The 19,036-nt window shown below is 35.7% G+C and overlaps 1 protein-coding gene across 8 annotated transcripts in view; it reads right to left on the bottom strand.

Annotated features, from left to right (window-relative positions):
- Nucleotides 1–5,081: 5,081 nt before the first annotated feature.
- The window catches only part of LOC136831283 (CREB-regulated transcription coactivator 1-like), a 63,577-nt gene continuing 49,622 nt past the window's right edge, over nucleotides 5,082–19,036 (bottom strand). For 5 of the 8 annotated variants that reach the window (XM_067091425.1, XM_067091410.1, XM_067091415.1 and 2 more), the window contains 8 exons: nucleotides 16,555–16,668; nucleotides 14,296–14,406; nucleotides 12,021–12,107; nucleotides 9,735–9,926; nucleotides 9,536–9,598; nucleotides 8,925–9,429; nucleotides 8,018–8,138; nucleotides 5,082–6,929 (listed from right to left, as the gene is read on the bottom strand). In XM_067091425.1, coding sequence (XP_066947526.1) covers nucleotides 6,797–6,929; nucleotides 8,018–8,138; nucleotides 8,925–9,429; nucleotides 9,536–9,598; nucleotides 9,735–9,926; nucleotides 12,021–12,107; nucleotides 14,296–14,406; nucleotides 16,555–16,668 — 1,326 coding nt within the window. In that variant the 3' untranslated portion in view covers nucleotides 5,082–6,796. The remainder of the gene's footprint in view (nucleotides 6,930–8,017; nucleotides 8,139–8,924; nucleotides 9,430–9,535; nucleotides 9,599–9,734; nucleotides 9,927–12,020; nucleotides 12,108–14,295; nucleotides 14,407–16,554; nucleotides 16,669–19,036) is intronic. The other 3 variants (XM_067091462.1, XM_067091435.1, XM_067091451.1) reach the window with 1 other exon arrangement.

The following is a 19,036-nucleotide window of genomic DNA, read 5'->3' as shown; positions in this document are numbered from 1 at the left end:
GCAGTAAGTTAAACACGAGTCTTTGATTCATGAAGTGCTAGAGCATAAAAAATGAAACTTTGTGCTACCTTGGCTGTTGCACCAAAGGCTGGAAAATTATCAACTGTGTTTAAAAAGGCTTTAATGAAGGTGGAAAAGGGTGAAAGATATGGATTAGAAATAGACAACAAGATGGTAAGGTGATATGGTAAAAGGACCGAAGTCTTTATGAGGACTTTCAAAAGTGTGGAACAGGGGGGGGGGGGAACCAAGCCATTTATAACAAGACAGAAATGGTTGAAATGGTTCAGAAATGAGTATAATTAGAAGCTAAGTTCCTAGAGAGACTACATCTGCTAATGAGGAAGCTGCTGCAACATTTCTGGCAGAGTTGAAGAAAATGTCTAAGGAGAGAGGTTCCCATCTTGAGCACATTTTTAAATTTAACTACTCTTTTGGAAAAAGGTGCCCAATAGAACCCACATCCACAAAAGTGAAGATCAGGTGCCACAGTTTCAAGTGTGGAAGGGCAGATTTATACAGGAGGATATATGACAGAACCTGGCATCGTTTGCTGAACGAAAAACCTTCAACATTTTGACAAACACAGACTTGTTTATGTTTTGCTCTCTCTTTTTTTTTTTTATTCATCACTGAATACTGTTTAATACGTAATAAGTTTCCTTTGCAGTCCTCTGTGAATACTTTATGCACTGTTTGTGTATGATAGTCTTGATCAAAAACTGAACACAGAAGTTACAAGATTTTGCAAAGTATTTCCAGTAAATATGTTCATAAGACTTTTGTATACCTAGTGCTACGAGGATATTTTTTTTGGCTTCTGTGGATCCTATAAGTTTTACTGACTTAATGTATGTTTGCACAGAGGAATAAGTAAACAGCAAAGTCAAGCTAAAGTTTTGGGGCAGGCTAGCATATGCTATGCATAAAACATTGACCTTCACATAAAATTTAGCCCTTTCTGACATCCCTCTGAACGTGTTAGTACAAAAACGTGAGATTTCTACACAGCCTTCATGAATTACTATACGGAAACTCAAAATATTTTTTACTCTATTTATGCTTTAGCAATACCTATGGCACCTACTGATGCTGATGAGAGAAAAACATGAAATAATTACCATATAAAAAACATGCAAGTAACTTATAAGCAGAAAGCATACATAGAAATGAGACCTTTTCACAAGTTCACTGAGTTATGACCATGATGCCTGACCCCAACTGTCAAACATTTACTATGCTAGTCCATGTGTTGTACCAAAAAAACACCACAGCACTTTGAAACATAGTAAATGCACAGTCACAAAACAGTATAATGTATTACAATGTATCTTTAGTGGCAATCAAACGTGTGCCTTTATTAAGGACATAACCAGGAGCACAATATATTCTAGATAATCAACTTTCATCATTTAGTTTCCACAATTTCATCTTGCTCTAATTTAATGTTAGCTCACTAAAGACATATATAGGTATCAGATTTGATAAAGTAAATAAATCTTGTGATTCACGCGATGGCATTATGCAACGAATGTCCTATCAGTACCAAATCAGCAAATAGGAGGGGAAGGTTTTTTGTATATATACTCATCTAACAACTGTAAATATTTAACATAACTATAAAAGGCTGTATCCAATACACAAACTGATGAGAGAAACTGGAAATAGAGGAGTTATGATAACGACAACAAAAAGGCAAGAGAGCTTCAGCAAAAAGGAAGACTTGAAAAACTATATTACACAAACCTCCCAAACCGTTCGAAAAGTGACACATAAAAGAAGGATGGCGTTAAGCAGCCAGGGAGCTATGAAGTCCAATCTTCAAACTGATAATTATGAAGAGAAAATAACAGCTTAAATCTAGCAAAGAGAACAAAGGTTTGAAATTAGTTTCTCAGTTGAGATGGCTTGCATTTCAAGTCATGACACAGAACAGTAGAATTGAAAGCAGAGTTAACTATCTTACGTCATTACAGTTGTGGTGCTATTTTGTCTGAGAAAAAAAGGTGTAGAATACAATCATAGAATACAATCATAAGATCGAAAATTCATTTTTCAAAAGTGGTCATCAAACCCTAAGGGGAATGGGGGGGAGGCCGGTTTAGGAAGGAAAATTTTTATTTCTCAGGATATAATAAAAATTATTTAAGGAATAAGGACACCATGCATATTAACTTTAGGCCCAAATACCTATTTTTCAGTCCTTTATTTTTCATTCCCTTCAACTTGCAAAACTTCAAATGCACTCTCACTGCCCCTACATGAGTAAAATATGAAAAACTATTTTGATTACACCTTCAGACCAATAAAGTACTTACTGAAAATCATGTATTTCCCCTTTTCTTCTTGTCAAAGGCCCTTAAAAGAGAAAACCTTCAAAATTAGACCCTTTTAGATAAAAAAAAAAAACCACATTCTGTCTGTCTTGTAAGTCTAGGCATATTGCGTAAATTTTTATAGGTCATAACTTTTGATTTGTAATACGAGCCTCCAGAACTGGCCTGGCCTGACCATGACCTAACTATAGTAACAATGACTAAGGTTGCAAGGTGACAGAAGTGAATTTATGTGCTTCCACTGCTCCACGTGGGGGAGAAAGTGGTGCATTGCCCACAATTGAAAGAACTTTTCAATGAGAGACGTTGTTTAGAAAACTGTGATAGTTAGTTGAAAGCCAATCCTTCTTGAAGTAAAGTGTTGGAGCAGTATGGACAGTAGAATTGATACTGATCGTGCCTCATTTTCACTAAAAATATCTTTTTAGTTTCTCTTGTTTTTTCCCAATGCTTTCCCTTTTACACATTTTATTTTTTCAACTTTGTTTTTCGTACTTGTTTGTGTATCTTCATATAAGTTTAAATTCCCTATGTTTATTACAAACACTCAAGGGTCTATGAATCTTTCAGGTCTGCAAGTGACTCAAAGAGTAAAAATATTACTGGAATAAAATGTTAAAGGTGTTTGATATGTTTAAATTTATCGCATTTATTATAATAAAAATAATAATGATAATAACTATCATTATTACTATTATTATCATTCGTTATTTTTTCATTATCACTGCTATTACGAAAATAAGAAGCCTCAACTCTATAAAGTGTGGTATACACTAAGAACCAAACAGATATACAAAATAAACTTCTATGAAAACTTTAAAATAAATAATGTAACATAATATTAAGAAAACATAATAAGGAAATAAAGAAATAATAATACTATCTAATTAATCTAATCTGCAAGAACACAGTGGCTAGACAAAAGCACCAACAGAGAGGCAGCCAATTCGAACACACAAGAACTCAATAAAGCTCATAAAATCCACAGAAGTACGAACAATGAAGCACAGCAGTAGAAAATAAGTGGCATTAACGCATATTTTACTTAATACACCCTTCAATGCCTGAACACATCAATCTCTCTCTCCTCCTCTATTCTGTTGTTTCTTGTCAACTTTAAGAAATAAAGATGAATGTGCATAATAAACTTTTATCGAAGCCTAGAAAATAATTATACTAATCAAACTGTTAATAAGAATAAGGAAGTGATAATGCCAAATTGTTTATTTCAACCTCTGAACTAGGCTACGCAGTGGATAAATGAAACACACTGACGCAGACAGCATCCACTGACTCGGTTGTAATGCCAAAGTGCTAAAAATGGTAAAATATTTACCTTTTAGATACATGTAATACCATTTTACCTGCTAAGCATAGTTGAGCAAATCTGATGTTATCAGTTTATCCTATGCTTAAAAGTGTGACTGCATGTCCGTAAACATGAAAGGCAATCATAAAAAATTTCTTTATTTTTCAAACTTTCTTATTCCTTAACCTAAAATTGCACATTTTTTAAAAGACAGCTCTTTAAAAATGAAATTAATCAATTTTAATTTTACCCAATTCTGAACTCCATATCATTTTTATTTCTCAAAAGGCTAACACGACATATTTTTTGGCTTTCCCAGTCGACTGCAGAGGAACGATTGACAGGCAGGTACTCTCTCTCTCTCTGTGGCAAAGTGTTTGAACTGGCTTCTTCATTTTACAAGCACAGTAACGCAGATGAACACTATATATTATTTCAGGATAAAAAAGAACAGGAGAAAATTTACCTCAAGAACACAATATAAAAAATATTGCTAAGCAGATTTAAGTATATTTCTAGTTCAGTTTATTCAGTGGTTAAAGAACTTTCTTTGCAAAATTGTGTGACTTTACTTTAGCAAATACAAATGTCAAGAAATTATAAAAAAAATTTTATATCTCTTTCTAACTTTCTAAACTCTTAACCGAAAACAGCACATCCTCTTTTACAGAGAGCTCATTAAGAAAACACAAAACTTAGAACAGTCAATTTTGCCAACTCTATCTCGATATTACTTTTACAGTACAGTATTTGAATTAAATATTAATGTCTGGCTGTTTGAATAGGGAGCTGGTCCTTCTCTCTCTCTGGAATGTGCAATAATTTTCTTACGGTTATTTTCTCTCTACTGTATTTCAATTATTTTTCAGTTCTTCATTACATAATATTTTTTTCCCAAATTAATAGGTTTTCAGTTTAATTAAATGTCAATGTAGGTTAAGTTAGCAGTAGCACATCTGAATACCACTGGTCATCCAATCAAGGAAGTGGTTGTCCAATCAGAGATATTAAGCAACACTGGGATTGTGTCAGGTGACCATCAAGATATGCCATACCCTGTCAATATAAGATCCTTGAAGATCCTTGGGACAGGGTGTGGTGGTTTGCAAAACCTCATCTTAAAATATCTTGCTGGGAACTGGAAGGATTACATAGTCTGGAGCTTTTACCTTTCGTGGGAAAAGCTTATGGTAATAATGCCATGGGCCTCTGTGAACTTCTACCCGCTGGTCTTTTCTATGCTTGTAATTCCACAACCTCCACTCGATCTCCAGCCTCCTGCCTCATAGTTATCTTACAAGTAGGTCTAGGTCTAGGTTTGCCACCTCATTTGGTGCCCACAAGAGCCAAGCTGACACTAACATGTACCATTCTCCTGGGGTGGAATAAAGAACATGTCTAATCCATCTTCATCTCTCCTTCGTCATTATCTCACGTACACATGGAACGTCCGTGATACCCCTAAGTGGTATTATTTTTCACTCTATTCTACCATCTGATACCTAATATTCCTCTTAAAGCTGTGTTCTCAAATTGATAAAATCTCTTATATACTGTATATAATTACACTGCCATACTGTGATTCATATATGTATGGCAATAAAGATTGTAATGACCTGATGTACAATTCACTTTCAAATGCAATTTTTGCCTAATTTCCATATCTTGTACAGCCAGCATATCAACTTGAAAGACCCTTTCCTCAGCCAGTGTCAATTTATCCATTTCCACATACGTATTCTGTCATTAATTCTGTTTTTTCGCAGATTTACCCCGTTTCCTCTCTGAAGATATATGATTCATTCTCTTATGCAAGCACTGAAATTTTGCACCACTTTTGCTAATTAAAACAGCATCAACTGCATACCTAACATCTGTTGCTCCCACCACCCTCTTCCCAAGTCTACCAAAAGGTGTCCTCTCCAACTGCCAACCTGCATACTTTTCCAAATTGGTGGTTTCAGTCTTTACCACTGTCTACCTGCATGTATACTATGCAGAGGGTGAACTGTAGCTCTGCAACATCTTGAAAATGTTTTGCATAATTTCATAACGTTACTTTTAACATGTGTACTGTGTAAAATTGAAGAGATGCTAAAGAGCTGCGACATTTCAAATAATACGATGTGCAGTTATACAAGCACACTCGAAATGTAATAACAAACTGCAGAACATTACACTAAACATAAGAGAAAAAATATTGTACTTTTCCATCTCTGCTCCATGGAGATTACCCCACAAATACAGTGCTTATATAGAAAACGTTTTTGATTCTGACACACTAATGAAAACATTCAGTCATCAAATCCTTAAAGGTAAGGTTACATTATAGCTTACAACCCTACTGAAAGAGAATTTATTCTTGTTTTTGAATTTGCCTTGAATGCCCTTCATATTTCACTTAAATAAAACATATTCAAATTTTATCATATCTGTCCACTTTCATTCAAAACCAATCCATGGATCTTCTACAACTTAGGTCTGTCAACAATTTACCCCAAAATTGAAAAGTATAGTAAAAAAAAATTCTACTCCTTTACTGAATAACCTAGATGAAGTTTGGTAATTATTAGCAAATGACTCAGAGCAGACTGAATCACCTACAACCATAAAAAGGATGATCAAGCGTTGGGACACTGAAGTCAAAAAGATTCCATGAGTTTCTACAGTATGTGAGAGAGAATATGCATTAAAAATGCAACACTGAATGAAATGACTGTAGGTGCAAGGATTCTTGGTAGTATGAGAAAAATGACATGCTGTAACTCAGCCGTCGGGCATGAAGGAAAATTTTCTTATTGCATGAGACATCGAAGCACCTTGTGCAAATGAGAAAAAAATCTTTTGGATGAAGAACCTACTTGCACATCTTTTTTTTTTTTTAATGGAAGGAGCAGTAAGAACACATACCACCGTTACCTGCAAATAATATGGATGCTGCTCCTGAAGAAAAGTTGAACACACTCTTATCTCATGTAAGGTGATGACACATTGATATGTGTCATCCTGACATATCTTCAGTGGCTACACACACATTAAATGAGCTGCTGGTAGTTGGAGGTGGCTTACAAATGCACTAAAGCCTTGCTCTACACCTGCTTCTGGCTTTGTGTTACGGGGAGCCACACGCCCACCTTGACTGAGGCAAAGGTTAGGGACCGGATGACGTGGATGAAGCAGAGCGATGATCCCTTCGGAAGCTTTCTTCTGTCTCTTGGTCGACCAGTAGCTGATCGACGGTGCCCTGATCCACCATCATGTTCAATTCATTCTCATCTAATCTACTGAAAATTTCACATATATGTTAATTTCACCTCCAAGAGAAGTTTCATACAATGATAAGAAGCACAATTATTAGAAATATCATCCAGTTTCCATCACAGAAATGAAAGAAACAAAATTGACTTTTATGAGGATATGTCTCTACAGATTGACAAATGGAAACATTCAAAGGACTTCCCATGTTTCACTCAACAAATTACAATTTATTTATAAATAATGACAAACCAATACCCTATCTGCAAATTACTTTTTAGTTTCAAGAAATTTAGTAAACTGTTCGTAATTGGTAATGGTCCTATAGCTTCGCCCAACATTGTGGAAGTGCATCAGAACTAACCTTATGACTTATAAAATATGTTAAAACTTAGAAATGTATTTACGCTTTATCATACGTTACATCATAAGTCCCTGTACTCCTGAATGAAGCTTTCCTATCAGTCAACCATACACATAAGCAGTATAGTATTTGCTGGCCTAAAATACATACCTGCCTGATATACACAGACCTGTTTTACAAGGAGATGTTATTCTAAAATTTCTTTAGCATTAATCTCTACCTGTCAAGCCTAGGGCTAACCTCACATTGATTGCCTACCACAGTCTATTTTGAGATAAGCACTGTTCAATAATACAGGATTTGAGTTGGCACTGCAAGTATCACTTGTTGTCCTTAAAAGGAATTCTAATTTAGCTATTTGTGGATTCCTATCTTGTATGAGGCATTAAGCCTCACATCTTTGCCACTTGGCCTCCCATCAACGATACAGGTCTACTGAATGAATGGTAATTATTGTATAATTTTTTCAATGTACTGTATGTCTTATAAGCTGGCAAATACAGTAACGATGTTAAAAAAACTAACTAGTATATTTTAATAAAAGCTTACGCTTGAATCACTTTTCATTTAAATTTACAGTTACTTAAAATTCTCTTCACACAGTCTGACTTTCAAATAATTATGTCACCTAGCAGCTTGACAAAGTTGCAGATGATAAAACCAAAGTCTGCAAGAACAAACTACAGTACAGCACATGCAGTTTATTAATACAGTAATTTCTGAAATACTGAATAATGCAGAATCTCCATTTACCTCATGTTTTCCAATATATCTGATTCAAATGAACCTTGCTCGTACGAGATTACTGACCCAAACATTTCACTAAAACTCATGTCGTCTTGTAGTAAACGTTCACTTTCAGTTCCTGCCTCATCTGAAAAGAATAAAAATCAAAATGAGGTAATAAAAGTCAAGTAGTTTAAAAAATAACACACTAATTGATATCTTAATAAAGATATAAAACTCTGGCAATGCATCTGATAATACACTACAAAAAATATTTGGTATCCTTAAAGCAAAATTTCAAAACTAGATTTTGCCTTTCTTTTTGCACGTGGTCCAAGAGAAATAAATGTTATATGCTTTTTCATTCACTTCTCATCCATACATGGAAGTAGGGTAAGGGAATAAGATGTCAACAAATTTTTTTATCTAGGTGGTCCACATGACTAAATATTGTGACCATATCAATTGTATAGATACAATGGAATTACCTTTGTCCACAGAATATCTTTTACAAACATACCTAGAGCCAATGTATTTCACCAAGACTCACGCAATACTGTTAAAAAGAAACTGGCAATTTCCATATGAATGGTTAACTTTTTAGAGCATACCGCTTTTTTTGAGTCCTTATCAGCAGGGAATCCATGTAACTGAATTAAAGTTGGTGGTTTCTGGTTATCTCCCACATGCATCCACTAAAATCGTTCTTATGTAGGATAAGTTGCTGTTCAAACTGTAGGCTTCTTAACAAATTTTAATTTGATATTCCCTTAATTCTTTTTTTGGTAAGCACCAGTATTGTATACACTCCCAGTCTTACCAACAACAAAGTTAAGCTTCCTGAAATTGTAACTATGTAAAATATTTACAGAAAGTTGATTTTAACAATATTCATTGAACATCTCCAATACAGATTATGGACAGAGTTGCTTACCAGGCATTGTTAGGACAACTGAAGGAATCAGAGTCGGAGTTTGTGGTGTTTGTGGCGTTGGTGGATGCTGGATAGATGGCGGATTCGACTGCGGACTTAGAGGCCCTTGCCCGGGTGACGGTGGATGCTGTGAAGAAATGGGCTGGACGGGAGAAGGTGGGTGGTGCGAATGACTGGGAGACTGAGAGATGTGCTGTGGATGAGAGGGAGAGGAGTGTGGTGGCTGTTGCTGCTGTTGCCTATGTTGGTGGTGCTGTGATTGCTGTTGTGACTGCTGATGGTGAGTGGATGAACTTGAACTAGTTTGAGGGTATGGAGGCGGAGGCCCAGAGGGTTGGGAATGGGTTTGAGTGTGTGCCTGAGAGACACTTTGTGAGAGATTTTGTGTTATTTGTTGGCTGGATACGTTGGGATAGGCAGGCGGAGGGCCACTTGGACTTGACGATGCTGTATTACTGAAGTATCCGCTACCACCACTTTCTATACTTATCTCCATCAACCTTGTCTACAATTGAGAAAAATATTGAATATATCAAAGAAAGGAATCACCAAAAAATTCCATATCAGTGTTAGATTACAGAATAGATATCTACATGTAAAAAATTAATTACCTGTTGTTGTAAGGTAGTATTTCCAGATGTGTAGCTATTATTAGACCCAGGAGAGTTATCAATCTGTAAGTATACAAAAAGTATAACTTAAATATCACTGACAAATCATAAATCTCAGCTCCAATGCACATTTTTCACAACACAAATTATAACATTAAAAAAACAGAGGACTTATTCTATGCAAACAATTCTCTCTTACCATATTACACTGCTCAAATTGTTGATTGAGCTGATTGGTTTGTGCGTGAGTGGGATATTCATAGTTGAACGGCGTTTTAGAAAGGGAGACTCCCGGTGACGATGCAGGAGAGGCCTGGGGAGCACTAGGGGATGGTGGAGCACTACGGGAATCGCTAGGACTGTTACTACTGAAGCTCCCTAGTCCCCCAGTCTGTCATGAAAAAGTTATCAACTCTCAGTAAACAAAGTGGCCAATTATGGGTACAATTTCAAATTTATATACACATGAATACTTAAAGAATGTTAAGTGAAAATGTAAATTATAATATGCCAAGGTGTACGACCAATCCTAGTTCGCCAAAATAGGTTCTAAAATCTATTTACATATAAAATACCTTACAAAAAACCACAAGGCCAAACAATTTTGCCCCACCATAGCAACATATTTTTGCTCGACCATAGTAATATTCAATAAGTTTTTCTCATAAGAAATAAAATGCAAGAAAAATATATTATTAACAATGCTGAAACAAGAGCTTTGTACAGAAAGAATAAAATACTGAAAACAACATCCTCTCCCTGTATGACCATACTCTATTTGCATATGTAATATTTTAGAGATAATACTAGCTGGTCTCAAACAAAAAATGACACATTACAAATAAGTTTCAAAACCAAATGAAAACTGATCATCAGCAGCTTAGTGGTAACTAAGGCGTGACTTCGAACTACAACCCCTTCTGTGATTACAGAATATGCAAAACTTCAAATGTCTGGTTTTATCACATAGTACATGAGGTCCTCTGAATGTCACTAGGTGAACACACTTTCAAAATGGATGCAAATAGGGGTCATAGCAAGAATACTGGCAAAAGAAGGATAACACCTCCAAAGATGTCCGTAAAGACATGGTCAACAAACTCATAGGGGTATCCCCATCCACCATAAAGAAGTTGGTTGCTCAGCTCATAGGGTAGAAACAGCCCAAAAGATAACAAACCCATGGGGACATCCCAGGACATCAGCTACATATGTGACTGGCGGATGCCAATCATACAATGATTTTAAAAGTGTTTGGCTGTCATACAGGTATTAGTAGACAATATTTGGACTAATATTTAAACTGATAACTTGACGATGAGCCAGAAGTCTGCAAGATGGTACCAAGAATGTTGACATCAGAACTTCTGGGACCCTTTAACTTATTTCCAAGCTGATCCAGACAGATAATTCCTCTCTTCCTCCCCGAGACTGTTAACCCAGGATGAGACAGGTTCACCACACTGAACCTGAATCAGAGCAATGGAACACAATGGTTCTACCTTCCACAAAAAATACAAGTAAATGGTATATTTTGGGATTCTGAAGGTATTACCATAGTTAACAACTTGATAAAGAGTATTATTCATCAAAATTATGACACCTGAAGGATCAAAAGGGGAAAATGAAGAAAAGGGGTCTTTGCTCATGACTAATGTTTGTACATCCCAACAGCAATTAATCGCATTTCCTATATGACCAACAACAAAAATTTTTTTCTGGAACAGAGTAAGGTTCAACCACAATCAACTTTTCTATTTAGACCGAACTAACTTCAATTGTTACTCATCCGATAATGATGCCCTGCTGGTCAGAGCCATAAGGCAGACATTACTATATGAACAACTATTCTCATGTAGTAGGCAATACTAAAACGGAAGTTCAAATATATCAAAATGCCATCTGCCGATGATACCACCTTTGAAAAATAAGGCACCTTTAAAATTCAGGTCTGAACTGGCCTTCTCCTCTCCTTTACTAGCTTATCTACCAATAACCAAGTGATGCTTACTGTTTCCCTTATAAAAACTGCTACCTTTGTATGCTAAAACAAATAAGCATATTCTTCACCCTATGGGATATTTTTTCTATCTGAAAATTAACACGATCACAATATCTTTCCAATTACATGTACAGGGGCTACATAAACACACTTAGGGAAGAATTTCCAAGTAAATAAAAGTATATCAATGCAATTCAGTATGTTTTAAAGAAATCTGAAATGAAATCTGACAAAAATAAACTAATTTTGCTGAGAATATGCAATAATTATATTAGACTGCTTTATATGGGAATGTGATAACAGAGAAACAGAGACTTAAAACAATCCATGTTCCTACATAGAACACAAGTATATAGATTCATTAATTGATACTGAAATACCCATCATACAAGCCTTAAAACAAATCACACTTTACAAGAATGACCAATGCTAGCTCAAAAATGTCTTTAAATCTATACATGAAAAAAACAGCGAACTACTTACATGCAATGTATGGCAGGGTCCAGGCGAACTTCGTGGACTAAGCTGTGGGCTAACAGGATTTCTATAATCCATGAAGGAGAGGTGATTCTGTAAATGATACATCCATCACAAGCATTACAATTTCTACTCGTGCACACATGCCAATCTGTGCAGGACATGAGCTGCCTATCATGAACAAAATGCTTCTTTTTGTAAATTCTAGCACATTTACCTGTATTTGTTGAATTAATACAGTGGTGAACTGCAAAAGAAATACAATCTTTAATCTATTCTCAGAATTAAAAGATGATGACGATGAAAAGGGATAGGGACTGAAGCTTATAAGCCAGCAGCCCACACTCATAATCAGAAGGATTTTGTGAACTTTTAATGTCTACGTAATCAAAGAAACGCATGAACTGGAGAAACTCAAAACAAATGCGTGCTTCTAAAATACGGAAGAGCTCCAAAACTGAGGTTACTGAATTGCATTATGGCCATTCCCATTCAATCATTTCAACACCCTGCAAACATAATAAAAAAGTTGAACATTTAGGGTAAATTATTGGCAGGCTGTTTCTGTTCTGACATCAATACATTACTGAACAAAACAACACAAATTACATTCAAATGACAAGTTTAATGGGTAAAACCTTAATTCTCTGTTGAAAGACTGGAATAAAAATTATAGTTCGCCCTCCTGGTTTGCAGGTTTGTTGGGACACTACTGAATAGAAACTGTAAAATAAATGTCAAAAGAATTTGGCGTTCAAAAAATTATTAATAAACAAAATTTCAATAAATGATTTATACAAAAAACAAGGTTTTTTCTTTTTGCCACTGAAACCAGACATCTGAGGCTACCCCTGTGACCTTTTGACTTTGATATACAATGATAAAGTTACATATATCTAACAATAAAAAATATTTTGGTTAATCATCAACATAAGTGTTCAACTAAAGAAAAGGGCTCGATCCTTTTAACTTAGTTATGAAGCTGCCTCAACATTAACCAATACCGACAGAAGTACAGTCCCCTTTTGTGGGCACAAACCAACCAGATTGTGGCAATAATTCTAAGCAGTGCTTTACCGAATTTTTCAAGAGCTATGTAATACAGAGCCAATGCTGTAACTCATAAACTAAACTCATGAAGTAAATGAACCACAAACAAACAAAAAGAGCCATCTGTCCACAAAATACAGCCTGTACTCAGAAAAAAAACTGTGATCAATTACAACAAATTATTTCCATCTGATGCTTCTTGGAACATTAAACAACATGAACTGACAATAACCAAATGTGATCAAGTCCTGACAATTACGGGACAAACAAAAAAGCAAGAAGAGCTTCCGGATGCTGTTCTTTCATTAATTGTCTGGGCAACCTTGACCCTAACAAAATAATAATCAAAATCTATTTTTCATAATGCAATTTAAACTAAGTAGAATAATTTTTTTTTATTCTTCACAGTAGGCAGTAAGGAGGGTAACCTTCACAAATAATATAAAATGCTACAAAAGACACACACACAAAGCAACACTGTCGTTTAGCCTAAGAGAATTCAAAATAAACATAAGAAGCACAGCTACAACACTCACTATACTATATTAACATCAAATGTCTACCTCATAACAGCAGGTTAAAATGCAATGAAAACTTCATTTTAGTCAAATTATACCAACCTATAAACCTAGATAACCTATTAGCTTTTAGAATTGTTTCAGCTGTCAAATGCAAGCATTTTCTCATCACTGCACGAAGTAAGACAAGTAGTTTGGTCTATTCCTTTATTTTACAGTGCACTATGTCTATGAACAGTAAGCTCAAGGAGGATTAAAATGTACTCTTACCTTCACTGTCATGAACAAGAAAATTCCAAAATAAATTTTTATTAACTGGTAACAAAAAGAATGTCAAACTATACCACTCCTTCCTCTCTATCAACATTCCCAAGATACCTGAATGACGCTACCTCACTGTGACATGATTCAGATTGCATAAATACCTGGGTCCAGAAGCAGCAACTCATCTCTCACATAAAAAACATGGAACTTCTCGAAAACTACATTCAAAACAATGACTGTTCTAAATATGCACAAAACAAACATTGAACTAGGGTACTGTAAAAGCCATGGCTTTCAGTCAAATGAAGGGGAGTTTCCAAAAAAAATATATATATATATTATCAAGAAAAGGCAAACTGCATACCATGTAACTTCTCCTTTCCACTGTAAGGCTAACACCAGAGACAGGACTTGTTTTTTCCAGAGAGTGGTAAAAAACAGTTACTTACCGGACTGGCTGGATGCGAGTTGTTCGGCGACAAGGGCTGACCAAAGATATTCAAGCCAGAGTTGGCCCGATGGGTATCCACTGTTGTGCTACTGTTATCTATCGTCATTCCCTATAACGTGTAAGTAGTCACAAGTAAGTACCTTGGTAACATTCATATCTTTACTGGTGCAATAATCAAAACCAACACCAAACATTTATTAAACATTAATAGAACATAGGAAGCTCTAGCAGGAAAGGTGAAAGGAAGGATCGTAGACACTGAGCTTTTGTCTTTATTTCAAGACCTGGTGTTACTGTGATCAGGTCCTGAAATAAAGACGAAAGCTCAATGCCTACGATCCTTCTTTTCATCTTTCCTGCGAGCGCACCTCACGTTTATATGCCACGGGACCACTGTGGCATTGGCTGATTAATAGAATATCTTTAGTTATAAGGATGTTAACAATAGCATCAATAGACTTTCATCAATTACTAACAAACGAAAGCTTTAATAACTTTAAAAATCTGTTTTCCATATGGAATCTACCTCTGTTTAATCAACCTTCAGATATAGGAAACAATGAAAACAAAAATAAAACAGCTGTACAAAAGATAACGTTCCAGGACAAGTGACTGAATGCTTAGGTTGTCAAGGTGGAAAGGTTACTGATGCCAAAAAGTGACAAAAATAAAATATTTAAGGTCCCATCTGAGTAATGCTGCATGAAGAAATGAACAAATTCAACACAAGCTTGTGAAATGACAAACACCCTCCGGGTTAAACCACATCTCAAAAGCCTGTAAGCCAACAGAAATAAAATAAATATCACTATTTTTATCCAGTTATATATTATTTTGTTAACTTATCTTTGTTTTCTAATAACTGATCTCTTCTTTCTGTATTTCCTGTTATCTACTGTAATTTCTTTCAAATGAAAAACAAAATTCTTGGGAAGCTTGAATTTCACACTCATGGCCCCTGTAGGCTTGTTCCATGTGAACAGAGTTCATCTTCTGATTAATAATAATAATAATAATAATAATAATAATAATAATAATAATAATAATAATAATAATAATAATAATAATAATAATAATAATAATAATAATAATAATAATAAACAATATCCATTCACACGACTAAACATGAAGTGAAAACTCTCTACTCTTCAAACTTCTACAACTCCTCCTTTCATTGTCATCTTGTCTGACTCTTCATCCACGGCCTTTCTCCATTTTTATTGCACATTTCTCATGTCTTCTTCCTGACTATCAAATCTTATACTATTTACTAATAGCTGCCTATTCGTTAAAAATTATGTGACCAAGACTGCTTTCCAGCCATTGAACAAAACAACTCTCTGCAACATATTAATTCGTATGATGATCTTCCCAAATGCTCCAGTCATGAATATCAGAATTTTATGGTCACAATTCTTCAAGCTCACCTTCATTTTAAGCTAAATAGGAGAAATACAGGCCTTATTTACCAGCACTTCAATAACTTCTTTCCACTTAATCCAGGCTGTTGTTGCTATTTTCTCACTATCTCATCAATATCAGCTTCATAAACCCATATTTTACCAGATTATACAATGTCCAACCTCTTCCCAGGCCTACCATTCCACTAAAATGTCCCACTTCTGCAAAATTACCTAAAGAAAAGACACAAACAGATGCCCCTTGCTAAGAACACAAAGCAACATAATACGGGCACTTATGTTCATAATACATAATGACATTCATTTTTATCCTGTCAAAATTGAGACAAATTAATACACACTTCCAGCACTATTCAAAACGGATGCTGCAACATGGAAATTCAAATGCAAATAAATGACAAAACAATTACAAGACACATCAAACACATCACCCAGTCTCTCACAACTACATTTGGCTTGGCAATCTGACTTGAGATGCAAGCTTGATGCAACATGACAACACAAAGCCACCACCCAATGATTTATTTTTTCTTCAAGCTTGGTATACACAATGAAAGAAACAAACAACGGTTATACAAACATGCATTTCTTCTTCGCAATATGTAAGGGTAGTAAGATTTTACCCAACTTCGGATAATTACATTTACGTTCTAGTACAGAAGTCAAGATTCCTAGAATCGTTGGCGATATATGCCTATCCACCTACCAAGAAGCATATGCAACATTTTGAAAACCTGGCTAACTTCCATATAAATGTGAACACTTAGAAGCAATGCATTCTCTCCTTCACTCGTAACCTATTTCTTAGAAGTTGAGTTCACTACCACTGTACTTACCGGACTGGCTGGATGTGAGCTGTTCGGTGACAGAGGTTGACCAAAAATATTAAAGCCAGAGTTGGCCAGGTGGGTGTCTACTGTTGTGCTACTGTTATCTACAACGGTCATTCCCTGAAACAAAAGAAGGTTTGAACATGAACAATATTAACTAACTCTGAAATCATACATTAGCTGCTAAATCAGGATGAATCCCTTAAAAAGAAACTTCCACGATATTAAGGCGCTTCATATAACCACAAAAGGCTAATCAGCAGCACAATAAACCCCCCACAATGCCTGAGACAGTCACCTCTGGCTTGCATGTAATCTCTTACTTCCTAGACATTAAGAACTTCCAACCACTAACCACTGTTATTAAGTCTATCCAATACTTCCATTTTAGACACCTTTCATCCATCTTTTATCCTCCATTCTCTCCACACAACCAGGCCTTTATCTTTCCTGTCACTGGCCTTTCTTACTACTTATACATCTGCACATTTCTCTCCATTACATTTTTTTTCTTCACATATGCCATTCATCTCAACACCTGCAATACTTTTTCTTTCACTTTATATCCAACTTTGGCTTCCAATGACACCCAGTTTTCTTTTCCTACTTTTTCACGTACACTCTGCTACATTCATCACTTGAACAATGTTGACACATCTTTTCTTTTATCAACTACATTTACTCCTAAAACATCCAAATAAATCAGGCTCCTTCACTCTTCCAACATCCATATCAACATTCACTGACCAAACCTCCTGTCAAGTCTTACTCTTGCCCAAATTCTCTTGTTACTTTCTCTTCTTGCACACCCTTTCAAATTCATTCACTGGTTTTGACAGTTCCACTGCTTCAACGGCAATCTACTCTACCAGCTGCAAACATCAGCTTCTATGTATCGATTCATTTTTATGTTACAAGTCTGGATGAACACAGAGTATCCTTCACGAATCTTAGCATTACTATATTAAAAAAAAAGTACCTAATACCAGTAACCAAAGGGTCATCAGACTCTAATCTCAAGACCTACTTTTACAACAAACTAGTAATAATTAAAAAATCTTCTAATCACTCTGAACAACATCCTTGATAGTAGCTTCTTTTAATTCCATCATAAACTTCATCCATGAGAATTAACATAATTTCGTACATGACGTCATAACAGTACAGCAGTAAAATAGTGGTTTGATCTGCCTAGGCCCTTAGCCCTAATCATTGATACAAGAGTATTGTGAATCTTATGATATCAAAAATTGCTTTTATATTCTATGAAAATGAATCAAGACAAAAACTTCTCTTACTTACGCTAACAGTTAATAACACTAACATTAATCCTACCATTCAGTATCTAACTTGGATTGTTCCAATTTCTTTCTCAATATCAACAAAAGCCATGTGCATTGTTCTACATATATCTATAACCTTCTTGCACTTTTTTTATTTCAACACTGTTACATATACACATTAGTAGGAAGCAACTGAACATAACCTCTTATCCAAAAGCTGCTACAAGTCAATGGCATTCCCTGTGCTGCAACCATTCTAATCCACTTAACACTGTGATCGATTCAGGACCACAGAAGTACACGGGAGAAATAAGTGACCATGTACAGTGTTAGTGTCAAAAATATTCAATTGAATCCTCATCTTGTCAGTAATGTTTTTACACCAGATTTTTCACTTTATGGATTGCTGAGTTCTTTCCACTCTTCTACTTTTTGTACTTTCACCTAATTCCCATCAAAGCTAGGTCCTCGTATATAAACTTTTTCCCAAGATTTCCTGGGCTTAACCTGCAGGCCTTCATCCTGCTTCTTTCATTATACTTTACCCAAACCATCTCAATTATGGGATCTCAATCTGTTTTTTCCGCTACTGGAAAACCCCTCTCTCTGCCACTACCTCGTTCAAAACACGGTCTTCCCGTCAGATTCTGGACGTGAACCTTAGCCTTCCACAGTCTTTAAAAAGCTCTCCCATTTTCCCTGTCAGTACCTATGTCTCTGCTGCAGAGTTGTACAGGCTTAGACGCAATACAGAAAATATGTGGAATGGAGTAAAAGGCGCATAACAGGAAGAAGAAAACTACACAGCTGCAGTAAGAAATAAACATTAAGAGAGGCTGAACAGCAGGATGGAAAAAAGGAAGTGGGAATGGAGGTAAACTATACAGCTAAAAAGTAGGTGCAGATAGAGGCCAAAGGGAAGCTGGAAACACTCTCTGGTGATGTGTGTTCAGTGCAACACGTGAGGTGCATCACCTGTGCTCATTCCCTATAGGAATCAGGTTCTTGAACCTTCTACTTTGTTTAACACCTGCCTAAATGCTCCAAAAAAAGGGGGGGGAATATAAATACTTCGACCATCCCAAAACAGAATGAATGTTTTCTAGGCTTCTGGGTCTGGGGAAGCTGAACATCAAGTTGGCACCTTGCGACTGAGAACTGTTACAAGAAAAGTCTATGGTGGCTTGTCCCTTGATTAGCAAAAC

This window comes from Macrobrachium rosenbergii, chromosome 4 (genome assembly GCF_040412425.1).
Source record: "Macrobrachium rosenbergii isolate ZJJX-2024 chromosome 4, ASM4041242v1, whole genome shotgun sequence".
NCBI lineage: Eukaryota > Metazoa > Arthropoda > Malacostraca > Decapoda > Palaemonidae > Macrobrachium > Macrobrachium rosenbergii.
The sequence above is the reverse complement of the archived record's forward strand: the minus strand, read 5'-3'. Positions and strand labels throughout refer to the sequence as shown.